Consider the following 26,126-nt stretch of genomic DNA (forward strand, 5'->3'; position numbering starts at 1 on the left):
ACTCAAAGCTTCAAAGAAACATGGTATGCAGCATTCAGAAAAAAACTAATTTTCAGTTAGTCCCAAGTTTATTGTAGTCACATTTAGCTAAAGTAATCAAATCCAAAATGAATTATTTTGTATAAAATGATTTTCTATGTATTATTTACTATATATGGAATTATTTTCTATGTATTATAAGGACATCATAAAGGAATCCACAGCTTTCTGCATTTTGCAAGATTAGGAGTTTGTGCAAATGTACTTACCTAAAATGGCTTCTAAAATCTGAATTGTGCAGTGTATTGGTTCTTACACTAGTTCTAGAAGTCAGTGTATTTCAGGGAGGGCAGTATCTAAACATAGTTATTACTTCCTCAAGGAGGGCAGCAGAGGGGTAGGTGCTGATCTCTCTCTGGTGACCAGAGATAGGACATGAGGAAATGGAATGAAGCTGCATCAGGGGAAGTTCAGTTTGGACATTAGGAAAAGGTTCTTCACTGAGAGGGTGGTGAGTCAGTGGAACAGGCTCCCCAGGAAAGTGGTCATGGCACCAAGCCTGTCAGAATTCAAGGAGCTCTTAGTTACATGGTTTAGTTTTAGGTAGTCCCGCGAGGAGCGGGGAGTTGGACTTGATGATCCTTATGGGTCCCTTCCAACTTGAGATATTCTATGATTCTATGATTAACATTTGAAAGCTCAAGAAGTCTTTCAAAAACAGGAATTTTCTATTAAAATGAATGTAGTCTAAAGTGGCTGATAACTTTTACTATTTTTTAAGTTTTGCCGTAGAGATATGGGCCATGAAGTGATACAAACCCACACTATGCATTGTACCTACTGTCAATAAAACTACTGTTCTCCACTAAAGGAAAAAAAAAGCAGGAAGTTAATCACCTTAGTTCCAGTCTCACACACAGGTTTTATTTATAAAAATAATCTACAGAATCAGAGAACAATTTAGTTCAGAAGGGACCTCTGGAGGTCATCTAGTCCAACCTCCTGCTCAAAGCAGGGCCAACTTGAAAGTTCAGTCACATGACTTTGTCCAGATGAACTTTGAATCTGTCTCAAGACAGAGATCCTATAATCTCACTGAACCACCAGTTACAGTGCCTTACTCTCTTCATTAAAAAGATTATTTTTTTTTCCTCAGACCCAATTGGAATTTCCCTTATTACAACATGTGACTGTTGCCTCTAGTCCTTCCTCTGTATACCTCTGCTGACCTCCATGTTGGCCTTCATCGCTGCCAGGGCACACTGCTGACTCAGGTTCAAATTACCGAATCATAGCATCATTTAGGTTGTAAAGCATCACTTGAGATCACCTCATCAAACCCTCCCTGCTGAAGCAAGGTTAGCTAGAGTAGGTTGTCCAGGAACATGTCTGGTCAGGTTTTGAATATCTGCAAGGATGGAGACTTCACAACCTCTCTGGGCAACCTGTGCCCAGAGTCAGTCACCCTCGCAGTAAAAAAGTGTTTCCTGATTTCCTGATGGCATTTCATGTGCTTTGATTTGTGTCCATTGCTTCTTGTCCTGTCACTGGGCACTACTGGCAAGAGTCTGGCTCTTTTGTCTTCTTTCCCTCCCATCAGGTATTTATACCTGATATTTATCTACCTATAATTATAAATTGAGCACTAGAACTCCCAGGTCCTTCCCTACAAAGCTGTTTTCTAGCCTGCCAAACCCCACCCTCTGCTACAATAGAGAGTTACTCTTTCTCTGGTGCAGGAGGTTGCATTTGCTTTTGTTGGCCTTACGTGAAGCTCCAGCTGACCTGCTCCTCCACTTGTCTCAACTTTATACATGTAAAAGATTTGCAAGGGTCTGTAGCATCAAGTCCATTCCTTGCAGGTTGCTTTCGCAATCTCACTATTTGAAGAACTTCACTCAGCTAAGTTAGATCAAAAGGACTTCAGGTAAAATGCAGTAAAATGATTTTACAGACTTTTATGGTTTAAAAACAGACAGTAGATTTAGAAGCCAATTGAAACACTCCATATCGCTATATAGTGAGGTGGGTGTTGGTCTCTTCTCCCAAGTAGCTAGTGATAGGACAAGAGGAAATGGGCTCAAGCTACACCAGGGGAGGTCTAGATTGGATATTAGGAAAAATTTCTTCATGGGAAGGGTAGTCAAGCATTGAAACAGGCTGCCCAGAGAGGTGGTGGAGTCACCATCCCTGGAAGTGTTCAAAAAATGGGTAGACGTGGCACTTTGGGACATGGTTTAGTGGGCATGGTGGTGTTGGGTTGATGATTGGAATGATGATCTTAGAGGTCCTTTGCAATCTTAATGATTCCTAGTTTTTACTTTCATTATAAATAATCCAGCCATCAAGCCAGGAAACATGAAATTGCTCCTCTATCCTTAATTGGTTTAGTGGTGGACATGGTAATGTTAGGTTAATGGTTGGACTGGATGATCTTAAAGGTCTTTTTCCAACCTAAACGATTGTATGATTCTATGATTCTATAATATAGAGCATCTGCAGGCAGTCTGAGGCAAAAATGGACACCAGCAAGTATATAGTTTTTCTGTCCATAAACACCAATCTCCCATTCTCCAGTTATTGCTGTTCTTGGCAGATGTTACAGCATGTTGTTGAGCTTCTGTTCCTATAGAGTGGTCCTAACTGATAAGCTCTCTGTTATGTAAAATTAATTATCATGTAAGTGAGTGGAGACTGCCCCAGGACAGCTCTCCTATTCAGTGGCATATCAGTCACGATCACTGATAGGTATATTTTCAGGTGTTCCTTAAAACATGACAGGATTGTCTTTGCTAGCATTGTAGCAAAGTGAAACCCACTTACCAGATAAAACAAGGAAACAAGGAGTCTTCCCCTAGGAAAAAACATTGCGAAATAAAGTCCCACCATCAAAACCTACAAACCTGTTTATAAGGAATTCCAGACAGAGTTTTTTTCTTGGAAATCACGGTGAGATATTTTGAATTGTTTCTGCCATTTCGCTATAAAATACTGAAAAAGTGACGTTCTATAACATTAAGCCATCAGGTAAGTATACAGCTTTTGTTTCACTGTGAGAGTGGGAAAGATGGGTCAGTGCAAATTCTCATGTACTACAAAGTTTTAGAAGAGCTTGTGGGAAACTGAGACAGAAAAAAAACCCTTTTGAGCATTGAGGAGCATACAGGAACTCCAGATACTCTCTATAATAATTATTACCATATGATATTCAGCTAAAAATTTTGAGATTTTCCTATTATTAAACCCCATAGGATTAAGTCAACCCATTTCCCTAATGGCAGTTTCAGAGACATATTTCAAGGTGCTTGAAGTTTTCTTTGAAGTAAAAAAGTTCTGCAGATCCAGTTGGAACTAATTGCATTCAGATATTCAGTATTAACCAGAGAGGAGTTTGGTGTAAACTATGTTTACAAATGAAGATTGGAAAAACAACCATGCCAAATATATGCTTAACAATTATAACATTTTAGTTCAAAATGTGCTAAAAAATACTATACTCTAAGAATATTACCTAAGTCTTAGTAATAAGATAACTATACTTGTACTACTAAACTTCTATTACAAACCACAAAGTTTGCCAGCTCTAATCTTAATATGGATTAATGAATTACATTAGTATGCTATCTTTTGTGGCTTTAGAAGATCTTTCTAAGACCTTTAAAACACAGTAATTACTAAATAATCATGTGTTAAGTTTACAGTAGTTAATTAGTATAGCAATGAGTTATGAAATACTTGATTTCATACAAAGATAGCATGACAAAATACTGCAGTGGCTTCTGTCTTCTTAACGGCTTAAACTAGAAAATCTTTCAAAAGCAATTAAAAAACTCTACTAAAAAGATATTATTGTTTTTTGCAAGGGATTCTTTCTTATTTGTAGAAAGGCAGATGCAGGTTTAAGACCCCCCTGTTCATTTTGTCAAATTTGATAGCATGAATTCCACATACTGCTATTTCCTTATGTTCTGTTTTGCATGAAGTTCATCTGGCCCAGTGCAGACATTTACAATATAGATCACTATAGCTGAACTAGTTGACGAAACTCCTTTTCATCTGAGTCACCAGTGAAAATATAGGCCCTTTTAAGATGCGATTCTTCTGTTCCATTTTAGACATTGGCTTTAGGATGAGATGAATCACAACCTAGAAATGTTTGTTTTTCTTCACTATTAGGAGACTTTAAGATGACTAGCTTAGGGGTAGATAGCTGCATTTTAGTCATAAACTTATGTGAGATTATTTCTACTCCTTTTGTCTACAATCTTATTTAGACTGTAAATTCTTCAGGCACTGCCAACCACCATTACTCCTCATTACCATCACAGTAAAAGTAAGAATCATTTCCAAAATCAAATTACTAACTTAGTGTAAGAAATATCCAAAACTTGCCCTAAAAACTGGCCAACTCCCCCTACTTTTAACTTTGAATTAAATGAGAAGGCTTTTGGCAAAAAAGTTATTGTTACCATCTGGTCACATTTCATGTGTTTTAGACCATGTGTTTTTGGCAAAAGCTCCCAGATCTTAGATTCCATTGCTGAGATCACAGAAGCTTCAGAATTTTATCCCAAGTCTTTCCTGCTAAGTTGCCTTTTAGGAGCATCAGCAGGCTTTGTGACTGACAGATGGGTGGCAGTCTCTGTGGTAGACAGAAGCCTTTCTGCATTCAGTCCAGAAGGAAAGAGAAGCACAAGTGCTTCTGTGGTTCCTCTTGTTTAAGAGATGTGCTACCATGTGTCTGAGAACCACAACGGGTGATCTGTGTGTCCCTCTTGGGAGCTACAACAAGGGACTACTCTGGACGTGACTCAGAATATAGAGTATAGCCATCACATCCTCACAGAGCAAAAAAATATTTGGAAACAGAGGTAAGCACACCTCACTTCTGCAGTTCAAATAACAGGGGGAGACTACAAATAGCTATGACTATTTAGCAATGGCTCTGTAGTTTGGGAAGTCTTGATAACCTTAACACATAACACCAATGCATAGTTCTTCAGCCACGAACACACAAAGACCAAGCAGAGAAGACTTTCATGCTGATGTGCCTGTTTCCTCCTTCTGTCCCCATCTTGCCTTTGGTATGAAGTGAAACGACTCGTACAAAGATGGAGGTGGCACGAGCAAATGCCCCCTTAACAGGACTTAACTAACCTTACTCAATTACTTTAAGCTACTTAAATCAGCTCTCCTGCCTTAGCAGAAAGGAGACTGTAGTCATGTCATTTACTTCCCTTGACCCCATGAAAGACCCAGTTTGCATTTGACTCCTAGAGAATAATTTATAACAACAATGCATTTGGTTTCCAAACATACATAATAAGTTAGTTTTTACCTGAGTCTTCCATCCTCTGCTGCAGCTCCTCCTGGTATAATCTTAGTAATGAATATCCCAGGATCATCCCCAATGTGTGGGTTATCTGTTCCTCCAGCAATACTGAACCCCAGGCCAGAATTCCCCTGAAAAAAGAAAAAAAAAAAAGTCAATGCATCACCAGACGCTAGATTTCTACAGAATTTATTTGCACTGCATGAGCAAAGTATCTTTGCTTCTTAAAGAAAGCACTTTATTTGGCAACACCATACTTGAAAGCGGGTGACTCAGTCAGAAAAAATTAATTGTCAGTTAAGGAACAGAGGCTGCGAATACAAAGATTTCCCAGACTTAACGGCAGAGTTAATGGATGCTCCTACAGAAACAGGATTTGACCTAAATTTAATTGTTTTCAAAAGCAGTCACATAAATTAGCATCTGAACTCCAATATGAATTTATCCAAGTCAATGAGAGCTAGAGGCTAAAAACACTTCAGAGCTTTGAAAAAAGACTTTAAAAACCACCGCCATTTATAAACAGAAACAGTGATTAACATTTAGCTCTGAAGTATTTTAGTACACTATTTTCTGCTGAAAAGTGATCATTGCTCAGATTCACATGCTTTAAAAAAAAACAAATCCACTGAAGGAGACTATTTCTTTCATTTTACTGATTTGCTAGAATGAAATTTTTGAAAGACACGTTATGAGGTTCTACTTAATAATCCTATTGCTTTTACTACTTGTGAGAATATCATGAAAGATAAATAGTCATGTACACACATACAAACACTTGCAAATTAAGTCCCTGTTTTTCACATACAATTCAAACCCACCGCTGTAACCCTTTTTTTGAAGTATATGTTAGTTATTACACTTTTCTGTATAAATTAACATTAAGTATATATTAGTTATTACACTATTCTGTATAAATGAACGTTTTTTGCAAGGGATTCTTCCTTATTTGTACAAAGGCAGATGCAGGTTTAAGACCCCCCTATGCATAGGAGGGTCTTAAAATTCAATGCAATACTGGATCCTTTAAATGTCTCTCATCCCAAATTATTTTTATAATCAGGTATTTAGGCTTATCACAGTGAAAAAGCAGTATTGATATTTCAGAATATGCACACTACTGTGAATGAAATACGTTCAGGGCACTAATAATACTTTTCTCTTATTTCATCAACTTCTCAGATTATTGGGAGTTTATTTCCTTCACTGCTGCTTGTGGACAGGTACCCAGTTCAGTCCTAGTGAGAAGAGTTGTTAATCAAAATGGCACCTCTATACTTTTTTTTTTTTAATTTAAATCAAATCTCATTTCTGCGTTTTTGAACTGTACTTCAATTAGTATGTCAGGCATGCAATGCATTTTGTGTGCGAAAGCCTGCATGCTGCCTGCCTGCAGCAGGTCAAATTCTCAATTCTGTTATCAGTATTCTACATTCACAAGCGATGCAGTTCTCATTACTCAAGAGATGTACATGCAATCTGCAGTTCTGCGATCAGCACATAATTGTGAATAAATTTTCAGTACTGAACTAATTTATAATCCAAAGAGAAGGATTTAGGACTACACACATCTTAATGCTTCTCAGCTAGCTATAATATGAAAAACATTATAATAGTGAAGCACTCTGTATATATTTTCTGTAGACTTAATAAACATCTCCAGGCCAGCATTATAAATCTTTGATTTAATCTCCCTTTCATCATTAGGATCATCTCAAATTCAGGTTATTTTCCCAATATTTTAACACATGCCTAATTATACAGTGTACTCTACACCAACATGCACTCTAAAAATACTTTAAGAATATTTTCCTGTAAGTTTTTCTACATGTCATGTTATTAATGAAGCTAATCTTCCAACGTGTAACAATGAAAAAATGTATACATATACACACTTCAGGAAGCCTGGAACAAAAGCTTTAAAGCACACTAAAACCAAGGACAAATTTCTAGAAAGTTTGAGTAAGTAATACTTGAATTTTAAGGGGAAAAAAAAAACCCAAAACCAAAATAAAACTGTTCTTTTTATTCTTAACTCCAAAGAGATTTAAAAAATACACAATAACCTGTGTTTCTAAATAGAGGTGGATTTCCAAATCCCGAAAACCTACTCTCAATAGGGAAAGAGGAAGAGCAGAGTAGCAAGGAGAAATGTGGACATAATTTTTAGTTGGTTAGGGAACACAAACAGCTATCTCATAATAAAAAAGTGTGCCTGAAGAGCTTTAAAAACCATCAAAGCTTGCCTGTTATGTGGGGTGTGCTTAGCTGTTACAGTTCTCTACATAAAGTTCATTAGATTTCTTAGCAGGAAATAATTTCTGAAAAGGTTTCACACTTTCCCTGTACTCTTTTCCTCCTACCATACTTTTTTCCATTAACTTTTTAGAGCTAAAAAATATTGCAATGCTGACTGTAAGCAGTGATGTGGTAAAATTGCTACAGACTTCTCAGGAGAATCAGTGCTAGCCCTTGACATTTATCCGTAAGTGTGCATCTGTTATCCTGCGAGACTATTCCGATTCTGCCCCTTCAGAATAACCTTTTAAAAGAACAGGGCAGCACTCCTCACTGGCACTTTTGTATCCAGAAAATTTCAAGCAATTATTCTGGCTGCAGTCCTTGACTTGATCAACAGGATCTACAAGCTGTCACACACTAGCTGCCTCAGCAGCTAGGTATATCCCTGCAAGGCTTTCCTGCACCAGAAACTGCGCTGCAAAAGCTAAGAGCAATTACACAATTTTTTTTTCCACTGTGGTTCTTGACGGGTCTGCATTGGCTACATGGAAGAATCTTCTGTCTTTGTACTTCAGCTCATGGCCAACAAGGCTGAAAGCGTGGCTACCATCATTCATGGGTAACTGGCCTTTTAAGCATTTTGTGGTGAAAAATAATGCAATAGGAACATTCCGGTTAAAAGCTACTGTATGTCAGTTCTGAGTAGCAATACCGATGTACAGATCTCTCCTCTCCCCTAATGTTCCCTCTTACTAGTGTGCAGGTTCATCAGCATATGGTTGTTATATTAAAAACACATTGCAGTTGATGAGCTGTAACTCCAAGTTCCAATTAAGTGCTGTCTACTAGCACAACACTTCCTGAACCTTTCTGCAAGGGTTAGCTCCCCACCCTTTACTTTTGCATCTCCTTTGTCCCCATCCCAGAAAAAAAGTGTGTGTTAATTATCTTCACAGCTTTTCTTGGCATATCTCTGTCTCCCTGTCATTTCATGTTAACCAACGAAAATGTCTGCCTTCCCTCAGCCCAAAACAACAGCTGAACCATCACTTAGCCACTGCATTTTCCAAGGTGGAACATTCATGCTTTCTCTCATGCTGACTCTCATGTTTGGGAGTGGTTCCCCATAAATACCTGTCAACTTAATTCAATGCCCTCTTTCTGTTCCAAGCCTTACTTCTCTTGGATGCTTACAAAGCAAGTTAACGATAAGCTCAGAGGCCTGGTGACAATGCAGATAAATGTTTAATAAGAACTAATAGCACCTGATACAGAGGAGAAGAGGTGTAAAGCAACAGAATTATTCCTCCTTTGGTGTACTTCATTGAAACTTTTTAATTGAGATTCATATTTAGGCCTAAATATGCTTGCCTGCTTTGTTTCTTCAGTAGAAGAGGTTTGGCCAAAAATCCCAAAAGATATGTAGGGGACAAAAGCTCTGAACAAGCCTCAGACCTACTAAGTTTAATGGCTTCGCTTAAACATCATGATTCGCACGTCCAAATATATAAGGGTCCAGATCCAAACCATTTTATGTAGAATTCATATTAGCTAAATTATCTCTTGACCTAAATCTTACCATCTCTTTGTCCGAGTTCTCAATTGCTACTACTATAAAACCCTCATATAATTAGTTACTGACTATATATGGAAGATTTGCATAAAATTGCTCAGCAATAGAAGCATGAATGTATTTTTTAATTGTTGGTTTAGTTTCTTACTAGCTTCCCCACCTTTTATTCCAAGGCCTCAGTCATGCACACAGCCTGACAAAAAGCTTAGCGTAGTAAAACATGCCCATTTGGGCTTAAAAAAATGCTGCCTCAGTTTCCTCCTATTCATGCTGGATATCTCATGCTTCTCGGGGATTTACCATTTTTTCTCTTGGCTCAGCTTTACTTTTCAAACAGAGAAACTTAGGTCAAACTACCAAATCAAAATAATTTTTCCCAGCCCAGCCTCAGAGGCCTCTTTCCTATTCCTAAGGTCAGTACTTCTTCTTAAGGTTTACTATACAAGCCTGCCTCCTTTATGCCTTTCTCAGTCAGGGCTTTGCAGCTCCACGAGGCTCAGCTGAGTTCTTTATAGCTCAGCCTGAGCGGGGAAGAAGCCTGGCTGTAATTCTGCTGGCCCTGGAGGGGCAGACAGCTTCCGACAGAGGCACAGTATCACTTCAGGTGACCGGTGTTACACCTTCTGCCAACACTGAAACACAACACTTGGGGACAGAGTCAGATGACGGATGATTCACACGCCAGGGAAAGAAAATAAAACTTGCAAGTTTTGGCCAGTTGGAATCTCTTCCCTCAAGACTTGTTATACTGCCAACATAAAGATCACAAAAATAAAGCAAGAAACCCCACCAGGTAATGGTTTTGTGTAGCCAGAAGGCCATCCTTCTTCTTGCTTAGCCCTCCATCTTGCGTTCTTCTCCTTTTACACACCACTAGGAGCAGCCATATAACAGGCTGCATCTTCATAGGTCGCAGCACTTTTATTTTGTCAGAGAGTAACCCTCAGAAGCGCTCCGCATTGACTTCCATGGAAACAGATTTAAGTCAACACTGAGAACTTCTGAAGTTCTTTTCCCAACACAATACAGCTCTCCATGGATGATAGCCTTCCATACACTTCTACCAATGATTTCCTCCTCATTGTGTCTCATTTTTTAATTTTTCTGCTCAAGAGCTGCATTTCACCTTAAAGCAGAGTTTGATTACAAATGATGTAAACTTATTCAGTTTTTAACAAAATCACAGAAGAATATAAACCCAAGAAGCAGAAATGACATCAGAAACGCACATCAATGGCAGACTGAGTTTTTCCCTATATAAGGGCCAAGTGATTTGTATTTTACCAAACTAAATAAGCATACCACAATTACAAAGAGGTTTTTTTCCATTTTAATTTTTTTCATTCTAATCAATAAGGTGACAGCAGAATGCAATGTTTGACACCAGCTTCACACAGAATACTTTTTGAATTACTTAATTACTTCAGCACTCCTAAAAGAATTTCTGATAATCTTCTGAAGTGACATGATTTTGAAGCTCTCTGGCATTTAAGTTAAAAAAAAATAGACGTGAGCTGCACAGAATTCACTTGACTATTGCTGCAACCTCACCCTCACATGGCAGCGTACCAGGAAGCCTGTTTCACAGAGTCCATCAGTCAGCAAAAAGTCTAAGACAGAACAAGGAACTCTATTTCCCAGAATGGTTTCCAGTGGTGAAAGATGTTTCAGGTGACAACACATACTCCCACAGACTCTATTACTGAAATGATCTTTGTGTTTATATTTTTTTTACTTACAGGTTTAAGGGAGCCATTTTGCTTAGCTGTTAAGGAATATAAGTTAGTATTAATAAATCTGTAATGTGCTGACCTATGCAAATTATAAATAAATAGGAGTATGTAAATAAAAGAATTGACATAAGTCAAGCCTACAATGCTTTCCACTGGTTTCAAGGGTTTTGTCCAAATAAGAACATCAAGTTTCCAAGATTGTTTTCCTGCTTCACAGTAAATTTAAATCCAAACACAGTATCACAGAAATGTATGATAACTCTTCCATTTGGCCCTAAGAAATGTTGCTTATCACTAAATAGAAAGGAAGTTAAGAGTGGTCGCTGCATACATGTTTGTGGATGAAGCATTCAAGTCCATTCACGAGATCACCTAAAAAAAATCAAAATTCCTGACCCTCACTGCCTTTGTGAGCTCAAACTTGTTGCTATTTCTTTGTGGAAAGTTTTGTTGCTTGGTGAAGAGAGGAGAAAGGGAAAGGGCAGTAATAATATACATCTGCAAAGTGCCGCAAACTTTTGAACAAAAGTGATAGGGAAAAAATGGTTAATTGGATAATAAATAACTTAATCTGTGATCTGTAATCTTGCAATAATTCTGTTCCCCTATAAAATTTTGAGACTCTAAAAAAGATCTTCTCTTGCCAAACCACATGTTCACAAGAAGCATTAAGAAAAAACAAACAGAAAACACTGCCTATGTTCTTTATTCTTAATAGTGTAACTAAAATACTTACAATTTATACTTATAATTTTATCTCAAGACGTTTGGGCTTTTTTTCCTGTAGGTTTCTTACCTCTACTCTGGTGTTCACAGCCAAATTTGTTGAATGCTTTTCTCTCTCACATCTTTTACAGATGGCTTTAAAGCATGAATTGGTGCCTAAATTTGCAGTTTTTGTCAGAGCAAGTTTAGTCAAGAGAAAGCTCACAGAATGATAGCTGACTCATTCCTAAATAGGTTATATATTTTTTTCTGTCTTCTGTTATTACAGCTTTCAAAGGCCCTATCAAATTTGTTACTTGATACTCCTTAAAAAGTTGTCTGATTTTACAATGGGAATTATCCTTCAGCTTTTTAAGAGCACTAATGATCTGTAGGTTCAGTAAATCCTAACCTTTCTTTAATGTAAGCAATACTGGTTTTCTCTTGTTTATGCAAAATCTCAAAATACTTTAATACAAAGGTAAGTTATATCCTCTGAAGACAGCGTACACTTGGTGTGCATTTGACAGATTTTCAGAATTTGACATACCTGCATCAAAATCCTAAAGCTGTTCAGCTTTGGCTACTACAGGCAGGGCACTTTCTCAGTCTGTGTAACTAAAGCACACTTTTATGATGGTGGTGTTGGCTTAGGAATTATGCTATTTTTCTTAAAAAGGAGATTTACTTGGTTTTGCTTTTCAAGTTTTCTAATGCAGCACCTTCCTGTAAGTAAATGTTGCTGTGAGGAAATGTTAATTCATAAACTGCTGTTGAGTTTATTTCAGATGGTGGGAAAACATGTCCCTTACTTGAACTATGAAACATACTCCGAGACACATAATTTGGAACTTGACTTTTTTATATATTTTAGTAAGTCTTTTCAATCACTGCGTACTCATTCTTAATTTTTACTTTTCTGCTTAATTGAAGTCATACTTCTGAAACCTTATAACAAATAAAATATGAAACATACTTGTTTTCTACAGATATTCAAAACAGTTTGGCTGGAACACTCAGCAAATTTTTGTTTCGTCCAAAATTAATCTCTCATAGGGTACCTTTTTAATACCAAAAACAGTTTCACAAAACAGCAGTCCCTGAGTCCTGGCTAAGGCTGCTACCAGCTTTGGCTCCCCTTAGTGTTCTTCCCTCAGGATACTTCCATTTCAGATGAAAAAAACCAACACCTTCTCCCATGAGACAAAAAAAATAACACCTCCTTCCACAAAACACGTTCACCCTTGTTCTATGATATTAGGTTTCTCCAAGAACTGCTCAACAGCATGAGAAAGTGAAAGCTCAGAATGAGTCAAGCTTAGAAAACTGTGGGGAATTAATTTTTTTGGCAAGAAATGGGGGAAAATAAAACACTAAGAGCTGTGGGGCAAGTAGAGTGAATCAAGTAACATAGTCTACAAATGAGACAAATGATTGAAAACTCTGACCTTAATTGACAGTCATGGGAGGATTAGATACAGACCAGGATTTGCTGCTGCTCTGAAATAGTCCATTCTCTTTTTCTCTGTGCTAAAGCAGATAAGATTACTTAGGTTTTCACCTAAGATGGTTACATGGAGGGAATACATCTAGATATACCAAGCCCAAGAAGAGGATGATCATCTGAGATTGCTAGAAAGATCAGTGGGTGCTAAGCACTTCTGCAGACTTCATTCAATAACATTTTTCTCCACAAAGTACTTCTCACCTAAAAGATACAATTCTCCTTTATTCACTTGACAGTGAAGCGATACAGAATTTTTTCTACCTTTCACTCAGCCATGCTTAGTTTAACGGCAGATATATAGTGGGGGTGTTTCACCCATCACTCAGCGATGCCCAGTTCAACAGCACACAGCCACATAGCAAACAACAGCTTAACAAGTTAATGCTTCATCCCACTGAAATGAACAGGTGATTTTATAATATGCAAAACACTTCCATCTAATTCAGGATTTTGACAGATAATGTTTGTTAAACCCACCTACTCAAGTCTCTAAGATCTTTAAGACAGGATTTTGCTTTGCTATTCTTTCACAATCTGGCATTTATACTAGCACTGGTTTTATATACTGAAGAAAGTGTGATACACACTAAATCAGCAAACTGTTTCCTGCCATACAGTATGTGGTTCTTTGGCCATCTCCCACTCTAATACTAGACCTTTCTAATCCTGCCACATCTAATCCTGTCTTTAGATTTATTTCATTCCAGCCTCGTTTTCAGGTATTTGCACATGTTATACCACACTGTACTTCTACCGTGTTTTATCCAAAGCTCAAGTTTCCAAAACCTAAACATGAAAGCCACATTTCTATCTCATTCAGAGAACAAGGACATTTGCATATTTATCAGAGTGCTGTTGAACTCTTTTGTACTTTCAAATCTACTCAAGAGTAACATAATTCATGAAATTCTCACTTCTCCCACGTATGCTGGCACACTCCCCAGACTCAGAGTTTTGAGACTCCATAGGTATATTATGCTCCATATGGTACAGATTTTCATCTCTCACAGTGCCATTTGTTTTCAAGCCCTTATCAGGTTCAGCACATTCATTGCAAAACCACAATACACACGACTACAACTGCTTTGACTACAACTGCTTTGTATGCTTACTTTCGCATGTTATTTGTAGAGGATATTGTTCTCTCAGCTCTGCCCAGGTGAAGTACAGCATTCAAGAAGGAGATTTTTAAAAAAGTTCCAATAGATTTGGCTTTTCATAATACATGTGTAATCTACAACACTGTAAACCAGCAAAGCTAGGCAAGGAATGAAGCCACTACCAAAGTGAAGCAATCTCTTGAAAAAATGCTGGTGAGTCCTCTGCCTGTATAGATTGATGCAAAAGGATAGATGTGAACTCTCTTCAGGTTTGGTTTTCATTATGGTATCTCTATTAAGCCCATATTAACAGCTTCTGAGCTGTGACAAACATGTATGCCTACTTTTTTCTTCAACGTGTTTCTCGTCCTACTTCAGTATTATCTGTAGGGATAGTCTTTCCCAGCATCATGGGAGCATCATGACCTTGCCTATTCTGTCTCATACAGAAAAGTTAGGCAACATATGTTCTCTTTTAGTCAGTTACGTACAATGAAAGCAAACAAATGTCACAGAAAACACTGATGAGTAGCTGAAAAGTAGTATGGGAGAAAACTAAATATCCAATATGTTTTATCAAAACACAGATGCATGTTCTTTGGAGGAGGGAAATGCTGCTTCTGGGGAGTGAAAGATTTCACTTTACTTGAAAAAATCTTTCTTCGTCATATTGTGTCACTCCAGGCTAGCACTAGACTTCTCATCAACCAGACCCTGAGAGCTTTCTGAACTCCCAGGACTACACAATCAAAAGTGAAAAAATCAGATCAAGGAAAGGAAAGCACCCACTAAGTGATAATAGTAACTAGACATAAGGGGTGGGGAAGAATAGGAGTGAAGCACTGACAGGAATTGAAAGAATAGTAAAGCTTATTCAAGAGACAGGCTACTTTTAAATCTTTGACATGATCATCACTGAAGCTTTCACAATGCAATTATCTGCAAAAACTAAGGAAATTAAGACATGGTTAAATGTAACTATGACAGAAGTAGGCAGTCACGTTCTGTACAAGGACTTAGGGAACAGAAACCTGATTTTACTGAAGCTATGGAAACCAACCGGCTTTCACCACACAGTCCTAGCAATTAAAAGGAAAGAAGAAAACTCCTACTGATGACTTCAGTTCCTCTCTAAAGGTTGACACCTTTCATCCCTTTCTGCTGATAATTCAGTGCTATGAAAACTGCAATGGGTATATTGAGACTATGCGGAAACTCCTTGGTCAAACCAGTTTGTAACTGCAAGACTTTGTATTGAAAAACTGCTGTGTGCCTAAATGGGTTTATTTGGACAGATCTCATGATCACTATAGCATTGCTTTGTAAAGCACTTTGGGGAATTTGAGACTCCTTGAGTATTAAAGGTGCTGGAATAAGCCCAAGTTCTAAGCTATTGCCTAAGCTATTGTTCTTTTCCATTTGACTGTCATATTCACAGGTATGAAATGAGTATATTTAGTTGTTCTCATCTTGTGATTTTTTTTTAGTATATTTTTAACATATTGTAGCCCAACAATTTCTTGTGTTATATTTCTTCACTGAAATACAGACATGGTTAATAATTTAAAATTCTGCAATGTTTACATCCATTATAAGATTCTGATAATCTTTTCTTTCCAATTCTCATTCAACCCCGCATCCAAGGAAATGCATGAGTAAAACTTATTTTGCCTCCTTATTCAAAATCATGATCTTCGGGGCATGTAATCTGGAAGAAAAAGCTAAACTATTAATGAACTAAAAGGCCCTTAAGGCTTTTAAGTTCAAGAACAAATCCTAAAGGCAAACGACTGAGTATTTTTGCTATTGCGTCACTTACCTTGCCATCATTGCACTACTCTAGTGGCTAAGCACACAGAGCTTAGCAAAATACCTTCTCTTTTAATACACATTAAAGCCAGCTTTTGAAACACTTTCTTATCTTGAATAACACTTAAGACTTTTCTTTCAGGCCCCATGATGCTCAACTGTAGATTTCACTGAGAAGAAATACAAAGAAGGATAAATAACATAAAATGCAATTCATTCTTCTTTGTTTTTCACAGACACACATGTAAATCTCATCATTTTTTCCAACTTTGTGCTGACCCTATTTTATTGTAACATTTCATTTCAGTGTCCATTTTGTTTCTTATTCTTAGTAAACCTGACTGGCTATGACCCTGAGCAATCTGACATAGCTTCAAAGCTGTCTGTCTCTGAGCAGGAGCTTGGACTAGATGACCTCCCCAAACTCCTTCCAAACTGAATTATTCTCTGCTTCTATGGAATACCAGTGTCACACATAGAAAACAAGTTTTCAAAATCTGCTGTCAGCCTAGGAATAGCTCAGTCACAAGAACTTCCCTTCTAAATTTTATCTTAACAATTACATGATATTTAAACATTTTGCGTGGCTTTTCCAAGATTTGTACCTGTACATTCTTAAGTGCAGAGGCTTTCTTGACATGGTCTCTATGAAAGTCAGATGAAACTCATGGCTAAAACTGTACCTCAAATAACTTTCACACAGTTCTTTGAAACTAGACAAATTAATTTTGTCACATGAGAAAGGCACAGTTCCTTTACAGTAGAAAAATCAATCTTACAGGTGTCCTGCTGGGAGGAAGAAAGGAAGAGGAATCTTTAACCAGGTATCTGTTTGCCAAAATTGGCTAAAAAAATTCCCTAGGCAATATTTTCCTGCCCTTCTAGAAATCAGTTAAGGTAAGATTCATTGTTTCTTAACTTACATCAACACTTGTAAAACGTTTGGTAGTGTGCTGCATACAGTATGCACATATACAAATAAATACACAGAACACTGTGCAACAGAACTAGACTACCATTATTCATATAATAACAGATAATATCAGATATTATTTTTTGTTGAAAATTCAAAGGAATTCTAAATTCCCATGCCCTACTTCAGGTATGTGTCATGGCAATGAATCATATTGAATCATATTAAAAATTTCTAGGATAAGTTAATAGCAATTTTCAAGTTTAGTAACATTATTTTAAAGGTGACTGTCAGTGATTCATTGGCAGAGAATAATGGTCTTGTGATTCATGGAAAAAGAAAGTCTTCTCCTCCCCAGCTGTATGGATGCCACTCTTGCCTTTTTGGAGGTGACAAGAAGACAGGCTGGGGAACAGACAGAGTTTGCAAGATTCCTACCAAATGAATGGAAGTTAGACTAGAAGCTGACCAATGTACACATTTTAAGAAAAAAAGCAAAAGCCAACAAAGACATTTTCACTTGATCTCAGAGTCTCTATGGAAAGGTCACAGCCCAAGATGCCTCTGGGTCACACACAGATGCTGCTCACACAGATAAGCCCATTTAAGTATAGTAGTAAGTTTGATGAGCAGAATTTTCAGAAGAATCAAACTATTCTTATTGATGTCTGATGGAATTATCATCTATTTCAAAAGAAAAAGCCAGGCTACAAGTAAATGCTTTTGAAAATCCAATCTTTTATCTGAATTCCTAACATTTCGGATCTAGTTTTCTTAGTATTAGCAGTAGCTTTTCTGTCACTAAAGACCTTTTTTTGTTGATTCATTTTAGGAGTAGCTACTCTCAGAAATAAAGCTGAATTTCCTGTTATTGGTAGCATGAAAAAACATGAGTCTACTTCTACTGTGTTTCTGAAATGTATTCCACATTCACCTGCCCCAGGCAGTAAACTAATAATGCAAAATATAACCTGGAAGAAATAGTCCTTCAGAAAGGGAGAAGGACTCTGTGTCTATACTTCAGCAATGCAAACGCTTTTGAAATTTTACTCATAAAATAGTCACATAAAAATAATCAGTATGCTCCTGACTCTATGGCCTCCTACACTAACTTTACTTTTCAACAGTATTGGATAAATTCAGAGAAGGAAGCAATTTCAGTAGAAAGGAACATTATTACTAACTCAACATTTGTAAGTACCCCTAGCAGTGAAACTTTGCCTCTCTGTTTTTGCCATGAACATGCATATGAACTATTGCCATTTCAAGACTTTTTAATTCCCATGCACTCCTCCTAAAGGAGAGAGAATTCTTACATCCCCTTCAGAGCTAAGGAATTGTAGTGGGTTTTGAAGCAGGACACTGAACTCTGCTGACATCCTAAAATCCTCATGAATAACACCCCTAAAATCCTGATGCATAACATCAGCAGAATATATTGAGCTGTAAGAATGAGGAAAGATAAACCTATCTCTTTTGGATGATTGCATATTTTTGTACAAAATAGGTGGCATCCATTTTACCTGGCTTTTAAAACTTGTTCAGGAGAACATCTTCAATTAGGCTAGGCATGCTACATACCCTCTATGTATACTGTATAGAAAGAGACACTTCTGCACTGCAATTCATCAACATGCAAATTGGTGCAAGTCAAAATGTTTCACATACATTTATCAGTTGCAATCAACCTTCATTTAATAGTTTCTTAGTCCTGGCATGCAATTTATGCTCTAAAATGAGAGAGAAAATTGAGGTAAGAAAGGGTGTTAAAAAGCAAGAAAGAGAGAGAATGAGATCAGAATAACCAGCAGGTTGTTGATGAGGAACTCATCTGTGCTGCAAAACCTGAACCAAACTACTGTTCTGGAACAGGCACCCACTGGGGTTTACATTTCAAAGGAGTGCCTTAATCACCAGGCATACTATCTCTGATCTAATGAATATATAATTGTATATTCAAAGTGGAACAGGTCCAACAGGAGAAAGACACACCTCAGCAAAGCTAGGCATTCATCACGGACAAATCCCTGTTACATATCAGGCAGAAGAGGCATGCCAATCCCATTTTCCCACACCCTGGGTAGGTATTTTTATGATGATTGTGAATCCATTTCCTTTCACTTTACGTATTTCCCCCAAGAAAACCTGTGAAAGATATCAAATTTCTGCCAGTGTGCAGTGGAGGTAAAAAAAAAAACAAAAAAAAAAACCAAACGATACCTCAAAGAAATTTGTAACATAACACTTTGCATCCAACTCTCACCCTGCCATCAGTGATATACAGCCAAAGGTAGAAACAATTAGGAGAAAACATGGCTGGTACCTTGGCTGGCTTTTCTCAAGACTCCTTGTGGAAATTCACTACAGAGATAGTAGGCATTACCCCAAAATATTTAATGCAAGGAACCGGTATTATTTCTCTTAATACATGTTAAATATTTATTTTTCTCTTTTCAGGTTTGCTAAAATCCTATTCAAAGCACAAGCACAGTCATTTTAAGAATTAAACATCTCCCATTCCCATGATATGCATCAACTGAATTCAAAGTCAAAAGTATTTTAATGCATATACCTCTTCTACAGTACATTGTCCTTATACTTTGTAAAATCCACAGACTCCATTCTGCATCAGGATTTTATTTTGCATGCCTAAGTATACTTGTATAAATCTACTGTTAATAATAGTAATGTCCTTAAAAAAGCAAGGGGGTGACTGGATTTTCCAGCTGAAATAAGATTTCTCATTAAATTGTAGAGCTAGAAAATAAATTACACATTGTCATTGCAATGTAATCTGCTTGTTAGCAAATGTATGTGAAAGGTAAAAATCTGTCAAAGAAAAATTGTAAGTATCACATGGAATTAATCGTTAACACCTACTGAGGTTTGTCATTGTATCCAAAGTTATCCAGGGAAAAAAAAAAAAGATCCATGCAAAAGTTACAGATACTTGTTATTGAGAAACTAGAGGGATACACAAAAATGTAATCAAAAGAATCTCTCCATTGAACAGCACTTCAGACACAGGAAGCCTGTGGGACATACTATCAGAGATTGTAATATAAGAACTGGCCAAAATATCCAGGGCGTGCACACTCTTGTTTTATGCCAAAGCTGACAGCCTAGATAAAAGCAACAACGACTGAGTTAACAAACAGCTTTTAAACAGACAAATAAAATGTCTGCTAAAGGCTAGTCTTAAGGGAAAATAATTTAAAGATATTTGTTTTCTCAGTAATCAGCTGTGGGGGGATACATGAACAGGGAAAGAGGAGATGGCTGTTCTATGCGTATCAATCCATTTCAATGCCTGCCTCAGCTTTTTCTATAGAGCAATGTCACTGCTTTAACAACCTCTGAAATAGCGCATAGTTCTGGTGCACGTCAAGTACACACAAGATTTCATTAAAGTAAAATAAAATCCTTCATTTCTGGCAAAGATTTTTCCTATGATGAGAAATTTGGAAAAACAGGGTGGGGAAGGGGGAGGGAAGTGGAATATATCCTGACCCTTTTTTCTTGATTCTTTTTAAATATAAATGTAGGTGGGATGTTTGGCAATACAGCTAGTAACAACTTACAGAATCCTGATGCATACGAATATCCCCCAGATCTGTCCTTCCTGCAGTTGCTCCCATGAGTAAGGATTTATAAAGTTTAAAAGCATTCTCTCCTACAACATGGAGACAGTACAAGAGGACAACAGCACACAATGATGGGCAAGTATTAGCCTGTCCCCTCCACCTATTCAAGATTTAGAAGCATGGCCTTGCCTATTCTGAATTATTACAACTATATGCATCAGTACAAAGGGGATAAGAGATGTCAATGCATTTAATGATTTAACTTTTTTAAGCCACAGAAATATACAACTAGAAAAAGAAATTATTTGATAATTATGTAGTTATACAGAGAGAGTAAATTTTAACTCTGATTAAGAGTTCAGTTCAGTGACAAACATTGTAGTTACTCAATGTTGAATTCATTTACAAAAATACTAATATTCCGCAATGTGTATTACAATTAATTTAACAGGTGGCTACAAGGAAGTTCTCTGTAGAATTCAAAATATACTATCAAAACAAGAAATGTAAAAACAATAAGAAGATTTGGAATAATATAAGAGAAACTTCTGAAGCTTTTGAAAGTGAATTAAAAGTTTTGCGTGCAACTCTACTAGACAACTTCAACATGAGCCTCAAGCAACTGTTAGATCTGTGCCAAAAGCTGCAACATGATACTGAGATTTTAGAGATATAATTTTACATGTAAATCAACATTACAGTAGACAAATTGAATGCTTGAGCACTCAGGTAAAACAATATTTGACTTGACCCTTTCTAACAAGCCTGATTTTACAAATGCCCTGTCTTTGAGCCTACACCACCATGACATGTGCCAACACCAAAGAAAGAATGGGACAAGTTTGGCATCACTGCCCGCCTTCTGTTCTCCCAAAGTTCTCAAGATTTATTTTGGGACAAGATGCTTACAGAGCTTTGTTTCATTTATATCCAAATGTTTCTGCAATAAACATTTTACATTATTTTTAAAAAGTTATTTTCCAGTCAAATTTAACAATAATGAACAAAGAGCACTTCAGTAAAACTGAGCAAACGCATGTAACTAACCCACTTACTCACTTCACTAAGAAATGCCTTTGTAAAACTTACTGACTTACAAGAAGTAATTAATCTTTTCCCACTGTCAGCCTGGCTACCCACAGTGATGCCTAATTATTAGGGATTTTTTTTTAAACCACAGCACAAAGATGAAAATCATTATGACAGTTAATAAAAACATTTTCCTTTCAACAAAGTAGCATGGCATACACAGAGTAGCAAGTCAGACTGCGTCATTAGAAGCATTTAGACAACAGAGCCATGAAATTAATTTCAAATCTAAACTTAAGTTTGTTCTGCATTATCTGTGAATGCATATTTGTGTGTGAGTCATCCACAGAGAGTGAACCCACGGCACAGACAGAACAAGTGCTGCGAATACCAAATTTCAAAATGTACCGTGTTTATTCACCATCTGTTGTTCAAGAATCCCATAACTATATTTCATAAAACTTTGCAAATTTATACTTACTGTGTCAGCTTATGAAATAATATAAAAGGGGACACTTGTCGTCATCTAATTTCACTGCAGACTTCTCCAAACAGGACATTGAATTGAAAGGGAGCTTATTTTTCTTTTGGCAAATAAAATTGAAAAGGAAGAATATGACTACATGGAAACATGATTAGACCACTAATTATCTCAAAGAACAATACCCCAGTGAACATATAAGATTTCCTCTAGATTTCATGTCAAGCTTAGTCACTACAAATAGATAAAAAGAATGGCACTCTTTCTAAGCTTTGTCCAGTAAAAAAAATTAAATTCAGCTTTATTTAAAGTTGTCACAAAATAGACTCCCCAATGAAAAATAAGAAATTAATTTAAATTAGTGAGTTGTACTGGTTCAGCATTGATGTTAGATTTCCAGAAACCCTCTCCCTTGCCCACCCACTGAGGATCCAGTAAGCCAGCTTTTCAAAGGAGCCAGTCTGAAATTTATAAGCTCCTGAGAATGTTTAAATCATTAACAAACAGCGTTTCCTAGTGGAAATGTGTCCAGGGAATACTGTACTGCAAAAAGCAACAGATGAGTATTTTCAGAGATATAGCATGTTCTACAGCTGTGGCCAAATCTTCAGTGAAACTGCTTAAAGGCATTCCAACTTCAGGAATTAACCCTGTACTTGTTTGGTCCACATGTACTCCTTCCATCAAGAATAATCATATTGATTTTCCACAGGTAAAAAGATTCTGGATCAGGCTCCTACATTGAACATCATCTTTCACATACATGGTATCCTACTCTACTCTCTCAGTAGGACAAATTCAAAATTAGTTAGTGTTGATCAGAAGTGTACAGTTAGTCTTCAGCTCTGTTTCCCTTTCCTTAATAAGGTCTTCACAAAATTTTTACCCTCTCCCCAGTGATTAGAAAGACTACTGTGCTGACTTTACAATCCATTCTTCCTCATCATGCCTGCAAATATTTTAATTTTTTCTTTATAGTAGACTAATTGACTCCTGTATAATAGTTCTAACACTAAAAATCAGAAGATTAGTTCATCTGAGCTTGCCTGTATTATGTCCATTCTCAGAACACTTTCACAGATTATTTTCTAGTCTTTTTTCCTATAGAGGATTTTTTTTTTCATTTTATTTAGAAACTAAAATTCCATTTTAGTTCAGAGAAGGACAAGGCTGGTGAAGGGTCTGGAGCACAGGCCTTATGAGGAGCGGCTGAGGGAACTGGGGTTGTTTAGCCTGGAGAAGAGGAGGCTGAGGGGAGACCTTATCGCTCTCTACAACTCCCTGAAAGGAGGTTGTAGTGAGGTGGGTGTTGGTCTCTTCTCCCAAGTAGTTAGCGATAGGACGAGAGGAAATGGGCTCAAGCTGCGCCAGGGGAGGTTTGGGTGGGATATTAGGAAAAATTTCTTTACGGAAAGGGTGGTCAAAAATTGGAACAGGCTGGCCAGAGAGGTGGTGGAGTCACCATCCCTGAAGGTGTTCAAAAAACGGGTAGATGTGGCACTCTGGGACATGGTTTAGTCTAGTCTACCCTTGATTGGTTTAGGTGGGCTTGGTAGTGTAGGTTAATGGTTGGACTGGATGATCTTAAAGGTCTTTTCCAACCTAAACGATTCTGTGATTCTATGATTTTGCTTTGAATTCCTTCAGCTCTTTTTCAATATCTGAAGTCTTGCAGAAACCTTAGCTGACAACTTATAGAAGTAATTTAGCACTTCAGATTTTAGTTTTTTACTTTGTCCTTCAAGTAATACCTAGAAAGACATGCTGTTTTCATGGGGTTCTTTTTGCATTAGCATTGATGTAGTTACCCTACAGTTAAAACACATATTCTTGTGAAAGAACGAATCAGTCTTCTGAACAAGTAACCCAAGAAAACAGAATGATGATTTTCCTCTTAAAGTTTAGAAAACTCATAGTGACTATATTAAAAGTATAAGGCAATGTCCTGGTTTTGGCTGGGATAGAGTTAACTTTTTTCCTAGTAGCTGGTATAGTGCTGTGTTTTGGATTTGGTATGAGAATAATGTTGACCACGGAGAGGATATGAGGAAGTGGGATGGAAAATCTACCTCAACCCTAGAGGCACAGGTACATGAATTGCAAGGAAAAACAATCACACAAGGGGGTTCTTCCAGGAGAATTGATGCTCCAGTTTCCAGTGGGCAGTTCCCCGGACAGAGCAGAAGGGCTGATCTTACTCCTGATTTTAATGAAGGAATTCCTGACTTGTATTTACAAGAAGTGAGTAGAGAATACTGTGACCAGTGTTAGAGGGGCCCTGCCTCCAGCCAGGTGGAGGAAAGGGACAATCGGGTTTACCGGGCTGTGTGGATTCGCTGGCCTGGCACATCAGACCCACAGGAGTATAAGGCTCTGGTGGACACCAGTGCACAGTGTACCCTAATGCCATCAAGCTATAGAGGGGCAGAACCCATTTGTATTTCTGGAGTGACATGGCGATCCCAACAGCCAACCGTATCGGAGGCCGAAGTGACCCTAACCGTGAATGAGTCACACCCCATTGTGACTGGCCCAGAGGCTCCGTGCATCCTTGGCACAGACTACCTCAGGAGAGGGTATTTCAAGGACCCAAAAGGGTACCGGTGGGCTTTTGGTATAGCTGCTCTGGAGATGGAGGAAATTGAACAGCTGTCCACCTTGCCCAGTCTGTCAGAAGCCCCTTCTATTGTGGGGTTGCTGAGGGTCAAAGAACAACAGGTGCTTATCGCTACCACAACAGTGCACCGGCAGCAATATCACACCGAGACTCCCTGTTTCCCATCCATAACTTGATTCATTGAGTGGAGAGCCAAGGAGCGATCAGCAAGACTCACTCACCCTTTAACAGTCCCATGGTGACTGGAGACTAACAGTGGACTATTGTGGCCTGAAGGAAGTCACGTCAACCGCTGAGTGCTGCCATGTCGGACATGCTAGAACTTCAACACAAACTGGAGTCAAAGGCAGCCAAGTGGTATGCTACAACTGATATTACTAATGTGTTTTTCTCCATCCTTTTGGCAGCAGAGTGCAGGCCACAGTTTGCTTTCACCTGGAAGGGTGTTCAGTACACCTGGAACCGACTGCCCCAGGGGTGGAAACACAGCCCCACCATTTGCCATGGACTGATCTAGACGGCACTGGAACAGGGTGAAGCTCCAGAACATCTGCAGTACATTGATGACATCATTGTGTGGGGCAATACAGCAGAAGAAGTGTTTGAGAAGAGAAAGAAAATAGTCCCAATCCTTCTGAAGGCTGGTTTTGCCATAAACCAAAGTAAGGTCAAGGGAACTACAGAGGAGATCCAGTTTTTAGGAATAAAATGGCAAGATGGATGTCGTCAGATCCCAATGGATGTGATCAACAAAATAACAGCTATGTCTCTACCAACTAGCAAAAAGGAAACACAAGCTTTCTTAGGCATTTTGGGGTTTTGGAGAATGCATATTCCAAATTACAGTCCAACCATAAGCCTTCTCTATCAAGTGACCCCGAAGAAGAACGATTTCAAATGGGGCCCTGAGCAACAACAAGCCTTTGAACAAATTAAACGGGAGATAGTTCATGCAGTAGCCCTTGGGCCAGTCCGGGCAGGGCAGGATGTAAAAAATGTGCTCTACACCGCAGCGGGGAGAATGGCCCTACCTGGAGCCTCTGGCAGAAAGCACCAGGGGAGACTCGAGGTCGACCCCTAGGGTTTTGGAGTTGGGGATACAGAGGATCCGAAGCCCGCTATACTCCAACTGAGAGAGAGATATTGGCAGCCTGTGAAGGGGTTCGAGCTGCTTCAGAAGTGGTTGGTACTGAAGCACAGCTCCTGCTGGCACCCTGACTGCCGGGGCTGGGCTGGATGTTCAAAGGGAGGGTCCCCTCTACACATCATGCAACTGATGCTACGTGGAGTAAGTGGGTGGCACTAATCACACAACGAGCTTGAATAGGAAACTTCAATCACCCAGGAATCTTGGAAATAGTCATGGACTGGCCAGAAGACAAAGGTTCTGGAATATTGCCAGAGGAGGAGGTGATGCATGCTGAAGAGGCCCCACTGTATAATAAACTATCAGAAAATGAGAAACAATATGCTCTGTTCACTGATGGGTCCTGCTGTGTTGCAGGAAAGCATCAGAGATGGTA

At 38.1% G+C, this 26,126-nt stretch overlaps 1 protein-coding gene across 7 annotated transcripts in view; it reads right to left on the reverse strand.

The window, feature by feature from the left end:
* DLG2 (discs large MAGUK scaffold protein 2) overlaps positions 1–26,126 on the reverse strand; it is a 677,470-nt gene that overhangs the window by 348,509 nt on the left and 302,835 nt on the right. For all 7 annotated transcript variants that reach the window (XM_075727693.1, XM_075727696.1, XM_075727698.1 and 4 more), the window contains one exon: positions 5,318–5,442. In XM_075727693.1, the coding sequence (XP_075583808.1) occupies positions 5,318–5,442 (125 nt within the window). The remainder of the gene's footprint in view (positions 1–5,317; positions 5,443–26,126) is intronic.

Source organism: Pelecanus crispus, chromosome 1, assembly GCF_030463565.1.
Source record: "Pelecanus crispus isolate bPelCri1 chromosome 1, bPelCri1.pri, whole genome shotgun sequence".
In the NCBI taxonomy this organism is placed as follows: Eukaryota; Metazoa; Chordata; class Aves; order Pelecaniformes; family Pelecanidae; genus Pelecanus; species Pelecanus crispus.